The sequence below is a fragment of the Chiloscyllium plagiosum genome, chromosome 51 (assembly GCF_004010195.1).
Source record: "Chiloscyllium plagiosum isolate BGI_BamShark_2017 chromosome 51, ASM401019v2, whole genome shotgun sequence".
Lineage (NCBI taxonomy): Eukaryota > Metazoa > Chordata > Chondrichthyes > Orectolobiformes > Hemiscylliidae > Chiloscyllium > Chiloscyllium plagiosum.
In genome coordinates this window covers 540,432-549,917 of record NC_057760.1, presented here as the reverse complement: position 1 = coordinate 549,917, position 9,486 = coordinate 540,432, and the positions used below count along the sequence as shown (strand labels likewise).

The window sequence follows — 9,486 nt, the reverse complement described above, 5'->3', positions numbered from 1 at the left end:
TCTCTCTCTCTCTCTCTCTCTCTCTCTCTTTCTTTTTCTCTCTCTCTCTCTCTCTCTCTCTCTCTTTCTTTCTCTCTCTCTCTCTTTCTCTTTCTCCCTCCCTCTCCCTCTCTCTCTCTCTCTCACTACTGTATTCCCAACGTAGGTGCTTCAGAGCTTCAAAATCATGGACTACAGCTTGCTGGTCGGGGTCCACAACATGGATATCGCCAGCCGGGAGCGTGGGGCCGAAGGGCCCCAGGGTGGCACAGATGGCATCGGCCCGTCGGATGCCCGGAGACCGACTGGCCAGCGGGCGCTGTACTCAACGGCAGTGGAGGCCATCCAGGGCGAATCGAGGCTGGGGGGAACCGGCGAGACGGATGAACTGTGAGCTTACGTCTCATGCCCCGTGGGTTTTGAGCGCGTGCGTGTGCTTGAATTTGGACAGAAGGCAGGGAGTAGGATTGAGCTTAGGGCATTAGACTCGCTCACTTCACCCGAGTCGGAAGATCCCTAGTGCTGGCCTTAGCCTCGCTGTCGCGGGGGAATCTCCACTCTCAGATGATCTGGAAGATGCCCTGACCACCATGTTGGTACAGGCTGAGGATGGATGATGTCACAGGAAGTCCTATTCGTCATTTGAAATGAAACACTGTGTGGGGGTGCTTTCTGTCCACCTACTGGTTGCCAAGTTTTCTACGTTAAATCAATGTCCTCGCTGATCAAGTCCCATTTGGCCCATCTCCCTCTAAACCCTTCTTATTCACGTACCCATCCAGTTGCCTTTTCAGTGTTGTAATTGTACCAGCCTCCACCACTTCCCCTGGCACCTCATTCCATGCATGCACCACCCTCTATAGAAAAAAGTTTTCCACTTAGGTGCCTTTTAAATCTTTCTTCTTGCACCATAAACCTATGCCCTCTAGTTTTGGGCACCCTACTCTGGGGGGGGGGGGCAGGGGTGAGATCTTGGCTATTCACCCTATCCATGACCCTCATGATTTTATCAAGGGTCAGCCCCCAGCCTCCGTCACTCCATGGGAAATAGCCCCAGCCTATTCAGCTTCTCCCAGAAGCTCAAATCCTCCAATTCCGGCATCATCCTTGTAAATGTTTTCTGCACCCTTACAATGTCTTTCCTATAGCAGGGAGACCGGAATTGAAGGCAGTATTCCATCCTGAGTATTTAAAAGGTACCAATGCTTCATGGGGTCCAGCACAGGGCTTGGCAGCAGACTAACTTGTTATTTGAATCAGAAGGATGATGCTGTTTGTTTTGTTTCAGGATGGGGGGAATCCCAGCTCGGAACTCCAAAGGCGAGCGTCTGATGTTGTACATTGGCGTCATAGACATCTTACAATCATACAGGTAAGTAGCTTTATAAGCTTCTGTCCTGGCTCTGCACAATTTCCAGCATTCATCACTAGGGCTCCTGCTCTAATAACTCCTTGGGTTTCAAATTCTCATTGTTGTGTTCAAATGGCTCCATGGCCCTCGCCCCCTCCCTATCTCTGTAACCTTCAGCCACTACACCCCCTCCCTATCTCTTGTCACTTCCTCCAGCCCCTAGGCCCCCATCTCTGTACATCCCCCAGCCCCTACACCCCTTCCCTCTCCCTGTCCCAATCTCTCTTTGCCCACCCCATGCAGATTTTTGTCATCTCCCCTGATATATCCTGATGTATCTCCTTGTTCAATTTTGTTTGATGCTCCGTGGCAGCCCTTTACTGGGCTGGAGTGTGATGTAGACTGCAGTGTGAGCTGGATTTGGTGTTAAAGGAGTCGTGATGCAGTAGTTGACTCCCGAAGTGCCGTGTTGAAAACCCTTGTCCATGTGTTCTGTTCTGCTGTAACGTTGTCTCCCCCCACTGTTTTAGATTTATAAAGAAGCTGGAACACTCTTGGAAGGCCCTTGTACATGATGGGGTGAGTAGGAAGGACTGGTCCTGTCTCTCTAAAAGCAGAGGCTGCACTGGTGCCTCTGACAGCTCTGTCATGGAATTGACTTCAGCATGAATTTGAAATGTGATTCGCAGCAATGTGGTGCTCCATTGTGTTTTCGCTGAATGAAGCAAAATCTAGACTGCTGTGTCGAGAGGGGAGGGTGGCGATTTGACTCCTCGTGTCTGTGCCCTTTAGTAGAGCTGTTGAGTTAGTCCAGGCTCTTTCCCTGTCTGATTTCCTTTGTGGAAGTTCTTGTTTGATCTGGATCTGGTTTTGCTCCTCTTTCAGAGTGCGTTTTAGATTGCTTAATCTCAGAAAGATTGCCCTCATTCTCTTGCCCAATTCTTCAGCCTCTGGTTGCTGACCCTCCAGCACTACTCCCATCAAAGCTGCAGGGCGGACGTGCATTTTGACGGTGGGGGAATATAGTCCAGCCTTAGAAGAGGAAGGGCTTTTGGCTACAATGGGTGTTTGATCATACATTGTTGTCTGTGTCTTTTCCTGCAGGTAATCTGTCTCTCACTTTGTTTCAGGACACAGTATCCGTGCACAGGCCGGGTTTTTATGCCGAACGATTTCAGCGTTTCATGTGTGGCGTAGTCTTCAAGAAGATACCACGTAAATACCCATTTTCAGTTTTAATCCAATAAGCAGTTGAGCCTCTATGCTTCCTGTTGACACATCTTCTCATTTGTATGCCCCTCGGTCCATACTGAGAAATGTAATTGTAGTGTAATTCTATCATCCTGCCACTGGAGGATCTGCGCTGGGAGGGTGTGAGGTGACGTCTGGTGGGACGTGTTATGGACCAGACCAGTCCAGTCCAAACCTGACCCACTTAATATTTTAAGTAGGCTAGACCCGAACTACTACTAATTTTTACGGCAAATGTAAAGTGCCATGTTCCAGGTGCAATGTGATCTGCAATACAGTCGACGTTAAGCAAAGCGCAATTTATTTAAACACTGTAGTTAAAACTCCAACCAAAGAAAGAGGCATTTAGAACAGCTTAACTTTATTGGAAAACTTAACAGTTATTGTATCAATTATGCTGTTATTAATTAACTGTTCCAATATAGCAACATTCATAAACACACCCGTTTGGCAAAAGCGAATTCAAAAACTCTGGTTTTGTCTTGCGTGTAATTCAGCAGCCTAGGAAGAGAACCCTCCAGCTTTCGTCTGTAATCAACAGAGGTAAAAATAGCTTCCACTTCAAGCCCACGAAAGCTAAACCTAAAAACTGAAGAGAAAAGTTAGAAAGCCTGTGCTGAGAGAGCTGGCCACACCCATCCAGGCTGCTTCTGTTGTTCCAGTTCCAGTCAGTTCTGCTAAAACACGGTAGTTCCGTCCTCGTGCAATCCCGTGTTATAAGAAAATTGTATAATAGCAGCACCATTCAGACTATTGGAGCCAGAACCGCATTGTAACCAATACTCACTTTTATAACTTCCGCGCTTTATAAACAGTGTCCCCTCATTTGACAATTGTGATAGAGGGAATTAGTGTAAATGAAGCGTATTGAAGCAGGATGACCTGTATAGATGACAACCCCAAGGCCACTCAAGCTGCTTACTTGAGTAACCTTGGTAGATGGCTCGTAACCTCTGTCTTGCAACTTCAGAACAGAATAAAATAACCTCCTAAATCATCACAGAGAGATAGACCTGTGCCGTCAGGAAGGGCTTTTGTTTAGATTCGATTCCCTACAGTGTGGAAACAGGCCCTTCGGCCCGACCAATCCACACTGTCCCTCCGAAGAGTAACTCACCCAGATCCGATTTGGAGATGCTGGTGTTGGACTGGGGTGTACAAAGTTAAAAATCACACAATACCAGGTTATAGTCCAACAAGTTTAATTGGAAGCACTAGCTTTCGGAACGCCACTCCTTCACCTGATCCTTCACAATCACCTGATGAAGGAGCGGCACTCCGAAAGCTAGTGTGCTTCCAATTAAACCTGCTGGACTATAACCTGGTATTGTGTGATTTTTAACTTTGTCCACCCAGACCCATTTTCCCTCTGACTACTGCACCTAACACTATGGGCAGTTTAGCATGGCCAATTCACCTGCACATCTTTGGACTGTGGGAGGAGATCCACGCAGACACGGAGAGAATGTGCAAATTCCACACACTGTCGCCCGAGGCTGGAATCAAACCTGGTACCCTGGTGCTGTGAGGCAGCAGTGCTAATCACTGAGCCACAGTGCTGGCTGAATGGATTATGGTTGTTTTCACTAGAAAAGTTGGAAGGGAGTGGGGACGGCCTGATTAAGCCACCGTGCTTGAGAGTGAGACCAGAGCCCAGGGGGTCCATGAGATGATCGCTAATCAATCCAACTGGGAATTCAGGTAGTCAGTTGGAGAGCAGGGAGAATGTGGAATCTGTTCCCACTGTGAGTGGCCAAAGCCAGCACCAAAGGTGAATGCACTGGAGGGAAAAAGCTAGATGGACACACAGGATTGGGGTATGCTACACTTACTGCAAGAGAAACCGACTCAATCCATCATACTGCCCGATCAAGGCCTCCTTCCACATTTACTCCCCTGTGGGATCTACTTAACCAGACACGCGGGTCTGTCATAAAAGCATTGATGGGTTGAGCGGCCTGATAGTGTGTAAATATTTCTGTGATTGTGTGAAGTCAGTGAAAGAGAGAGCCTTGCACCACCCCCCTCTTCCCCACCTTCCAAAACATAATTAATTGTCCCTCCTCCAGAAAAAAGCAGCATTATGGTCTATGCACGCACAGATGGCATTCTGCTCCACCTTGCCACCGCCTCTCCTGGCCGAGGGTATGCGCCTTAACACTGGGCAAGCAGAAATTTCACTGACTCCGTGATGAAAGCCATGATTTTAGATCCTGCAACACTCTGCTCTTATCCACAAATCTGTTTGCCTTCCTGGGAACTGACTAACCCCTGCACCCCCTCCCCATTTCTGTCCCCTCGACCAGCCCCCACACCACCTCCCTCTATCTCACTCTGACATCTCTGCGCTCCTTCAGTTCCAGCCTCTTGCTCCCCCTGATTCCTGTAGCTCTACCTTTAGCTGCCTGATGTGCAGAGCTTTGGAATTCCTTCTCTAAACCTCGAGCAATCTTGCTTGTCCTCTCCCTAATATCCCTTAGCTGTCCAGTTTTGATTCCATGAAACACTACAGGGCATCTTTAACTTAGAGGTAGTGCACAAGTACAAATTGTTGCTGAAATTCTACCCACACTCACGTTCATTTTAAAGGGGAAACGCCTGAGTTTGTAATGATGCAAGTGGAAGTCAGTGGCAACTGGACAAAGGTTGAGTCCTTTGTAAAACTGCCTACTTCCCTCTAACTCTGCTTCATGCTTTAAGATAATGCTGTGAACTGTATGGTGGTGGGGAGAATGTTCTTTCCTGCTTCATCTCCCGTTCCCTATAATCTTTCGGAACACTGGCCTTGTCCAGATTGAGTCTCAGGAGAAGCACCTATTTCTCTCGTGTAGATAAGGTTCTGGTAAACAACTAAGATGATTTGTCATTTTGCATTTTGTCTCTGTTCAATGTGTTTTTTTTTTGTTGAGAAACCTAGGTGAAGGGTCAAGGCAGTTAGCGCAGAACAACACCATGTTTGAGAAGAGTAGGAAAGAAGATGAGGTAGAACAAGTAAGGTGACGCTACGCAAGTTTTGCAAAATGTTTAAACAGTTGCAGTGTTTAAAAACACTCCTGGAATATTTCTGAAGAGAGAGGGCATGTTGCCTTTGTTAGGGGACACGTAAAAATTCCAAATTTCCGGGAACGGGGAACTCATTCCCTGAAAGCCACGTAGGTTTGTGTTCAAGCCAGTGCTGCTGCTCAGTTAGCGAGGTGTTTCCTCCATGGCAAAGCCTTTGCTGAGCCAATCAAACCTTTTTGTATGTTAAATTCCCTCCTGTAGTGTAAATTGTGACCGTTTGAAGTTTGGAATCCTTGCATATTGTCCTGACGACCGCAAGGCTAATAGCTGCAGTGATGCCACCCTCACTGGGTGTTCTGAATGTGAGGCAGCAGCTGTACTGGGGTGGGGGTTAGTGTCTGGCTGTTCCTGGTGCCCAAGCACATGGGGAAACTGAGCCCACAACGGGCACTGTCTGAAATGATGCCCCACCTTATCTTGCTGCCCTTATCTACTTGTGCGGCCGCTCTCGGGGACCACAAGCGCGCTCTCTATATCGGTGCTGCAAAGTACTGTATACTTTCCTCTCACCCTATCGCATTTGACCTCCCAAACGGCATCACCTCAACTTGTCAGGATTAAACACCATTTCTCCGGCCAACTTTCCACTGACCTATGTCAGTTTATATCCTTTGTCAACCTCCTTCACTGTTCACAATTCCTCCAATTTTCATGTTGTCTGTGAACTTACCAACCAGATCACCTCCGTCGTCATCCAAGTACGACAAAAACAGACGTCCGAGCACTGGTGCTAGCAGAACGCAGCTGGTCACAGGCCTCCAGTCTGAGAAACAACCCTCCCCTATTAGCTGCTGTTCCCTACCGTCAAGCCTGTCTTGTATCCAACTGGCGAGCTCTTCCTGAATCCCATGTGATCTAACTTTACTAACCAGTATACCAGGGTGGGGCGTGGGAATTAACACGCCCCCAGCACCTGAGCTGCCCACCTCTTTCAAGACCTCCTGGATACTGGCGGGCACCACGTGCACGGTGCTAAGTGCACTCTGGCAGCATTGGCACAAAAGAGAGACAGGCTGTCAGCTATATAATACCACTTTTTTTTTTGTTGGTCAGCCAGTTCAGAAGTGTTATGATTTACCTCTGGAGCAGGTGGGGCTTAAACCCATGATTCCTGACTCAGAGGTAGGGACTCTAGCACCGTGCTGCAAAGGGGCCCCTCAAAAAATAATCACATTTCTTAAGTACAGCTCCAATGAGCATCCCCTGCTTGCAGTTAATTGTGAAGCTGTTTTTGGCTTGCCCTTAAAGGGACCTGATTTCCCTGACGCGATATTGCCATTCAGTGCCAGGACCCTGGTGACAGTGAGGTTAACGTGCCCAACTGCGACCAGGCCAAACATTTCTTTTGTAAGCAGAGGCCGAATTGCGCTCCTAACCGTTTTCTTGTTGAACTTCCCGCAGTCAAACCATCCCCGTCGAAAAAGAGCCGAATTGGCATGGCATCCACACGCCGGACACCAGCAGGAGGGGCTAGCCAACCACACCCAACCCTGACAGAGGCGGCGAAAGTGCAGATGGTTGACAGGGAGATCACTGAAGCGGTCATTGAACAAGGTAATGGCGGAGGGTGAAGGTTAGGTGTTTGGCACTGCCACCAAGTTTGACCCCACAGCCATCAGAGGGTGGGGGAGGGAACGATGGGTGAAGAGTTGTCTAGACTTGACATTAGCTTGCTCACTCCCTCTCCATGGATCTGGCCTGACCTGCTGTGGTCTCCAGCATTTGTTGTATTCAGTACATTTTATGCGCTCTGTGATCTCTGCAGTTAAATTTAATCTCAGGCGTTTTAATTTGGATGAATGCGAGGTATTGCGTTTTGGCAAAGCAAACAGGGACAGGACTTACACAAGAAGTGTTGTAGAACACAGACACCTAGGGAGAGAAATCGGAGTTATGTTTCTGGTCTGGTGAGGCTTCCTCTGGATTCTGGATGATTCGGTGCTCTTGTCCAAGGCAGTATCTTTTCCTGATTTCCATCTGCCCCCCCCCCCCCCCCCCAACCCCTTATGAATGCCTTCTTCAGTTTGGAGACCCTAGGTCCTGCAATTCCATCCCTAAACCTCTTTGGTTTGCTCTTTCTCTTGCTCTCACCCTCATCTAGGATCCCCCTCTTTATTCCAAGTCTTCGGTTGCTCAGCTCGTCATCACAGTGTATGCTTTGGTGCCAACCCTTTGGTTGACTATGCCTCCGTGATGCTGGCTTCACATTCAGGCCTTCCAGTCGGCCAATTGGGAAATCTGCTGTCGAGCAGCTCCATATAGATCGTGCAGAATCATAGACACCCACAGTGTGTGGAAGCTGGCCATTCGGCCCATCGAGTTCACACTGACCCACCGAAGAGCATCCCACCCAGACCTGTCACTGTAACCCTGTATCTTCAACAGTTAGCCCCCCCCTCCCCGCCAGAGTGCATATCTGTGGACACTGGGACAATTTAGCATGGCCAATCCACCCTAACCTGCACATCCCTGGGCACTATGGGACAATTTAGCATGGCCAATCCACCCTAACCTGCACATCTTCGGACTGTGGGAGGAAACCGGAGCACCCAGAAGAAACCCACGCAGACACAGCAGGGAGAATGTGCAAAGTCCACAGTCAGCAGCCCGAGGCTAGAATTAAATCTGGGTCCCTGCTGCTGTGAGGCAGTGGTGCTAACCACTGAGCCAGTGTGGAGGGTGACCTGATGCTCCCATTTGTCCACCTCACTGATTTTAGATATCACTTGCAATCCCTTCCCTCTGAGTGAGAGTGGCACGGTTGGCAGCATTGGGGTTGTAAGTCCCTTGTGTCGGGAATGCTGCCCTGAGCAAGCTCAACAAGGAACCTGCCTGTCATTGCGGATGGGCTTTTAATTCCAGGCCATTGTAATTTAATTCTTATTTTAATTCCTTCCTGGAGGTACACTCCTAGTGTTCCTTGTGGGTCGAGCTGTATTCCAAATAAAAAAAATAGGTTTGAATCTCTCAGAACACGAAACATGTCAAAACTTTACACCTCACATGGATCAGGATAGATGAGTGTACAAAATTTCAAAGGGAACTTTATACTGCATCAGTGAAGGGCGCTGATCAGTTGCGAGCTCGCCACAGGGAGTGGCCGCCTTTGTATTGTTCAGAAAGATTTCATTGGGATGGCATCCTTCACAAACTCCAGGCATCCCAAAGCACGTTGGGTCTCGAAGCAATTGGCTGCAGTCTTCGTTGTAATGTACAAAGTGTGCCACTCAGACTGCACACGGCAGGGTAATGGTGGCACATGGCTGGGTGAAGGGTTGTCCTGAAGAAAGAAGACCCAGTGGGGCCATTATGTATTGGAGTCGACAAGAATTTATCAGAACTCAAAATTCTGGGAGGGCACTGGGCAGAGTGGGTAGTGAGAGGACGCTCTCCCTTTGTCGGAGAGACTGGAATGAGGAGGCGCAGTTTCAAAGTAAGACCCTTTAAGGTCGGGGGGGGGGGGGGGTCGGGCGGCCAGGCATGGAAAACTCCAACTGGATCAACCATGATCTCAGCTGAATGGTGGCGCAGGATTGGAGGGCTGAATGGGTCAAACTTATGGAGTCGTACTGCATGGAAACACACCCTTCAGCCCATGCCTGCCATAATTCCAATCTAAATTAGTCCCACCTGCCTGTTCCTGGCCTATATCCCTCCAAATGTTTCCTATTCATGTACTTAGCCAAATGTCTGCATCCTCCACTTCCTCCATTATAACTGCATCCTCCACTTCCTCTGCAGGTTCGTTTCACGCTAGAGCTATCTGTGTTTTTAAAAGTGTGTGTGTGTGTCTCTGTGTGTGTGTGTGTCTCTGTGTGTGTGTGTGTCTCTGTGTGTGTGTG

At 48.7% G+C, this 9,486-nt stretch overlaps 1 protein-coding gene across 1 annotated transcript in view; it reads left to right on the top strand.

Moving 5' to 3' along the window:
- The window catches only part of LOC122544746 (phosphatidylinositol 4-phosphate 5-kinase type-1 alpha-like), a 32,924-nt gene extending 25,018 nt beyond the window's left edge, over nucleotides 1-7,906 (top strand). Inside the window, exons 9-14 of the mRNA XM_043684068.1 lie at nucleotides 146-369; nucleotides 1,268-1,351; nucleotides 1,861-1,909; nucleotides 2,461-2,545; nucleotides 7,046-7,198; nucleotides 7,746-7,906. Coding sequence (XP_043540003.1) covers nucleotides 146-369; nucleotides 1,268-1,351; nucleotides 1,861-1,909; nucleotides 2,461-2,545; nucleotides 7,046-7,198; nucleotides 7,746-7,906 — 756 coding nt within the window. The remainder of the gene's footprint in view (nucleotides 1-145; nucleotides 370-1,267; nucleotides 1,352-1,860; nucleotides 1,910-2,460; nucleotides 2,546-7,045; nucleotides 7,199-7,745) is intronic.
- Nucleotides 7,907-9,486: the final 1,580 nt, after the last annotated feature.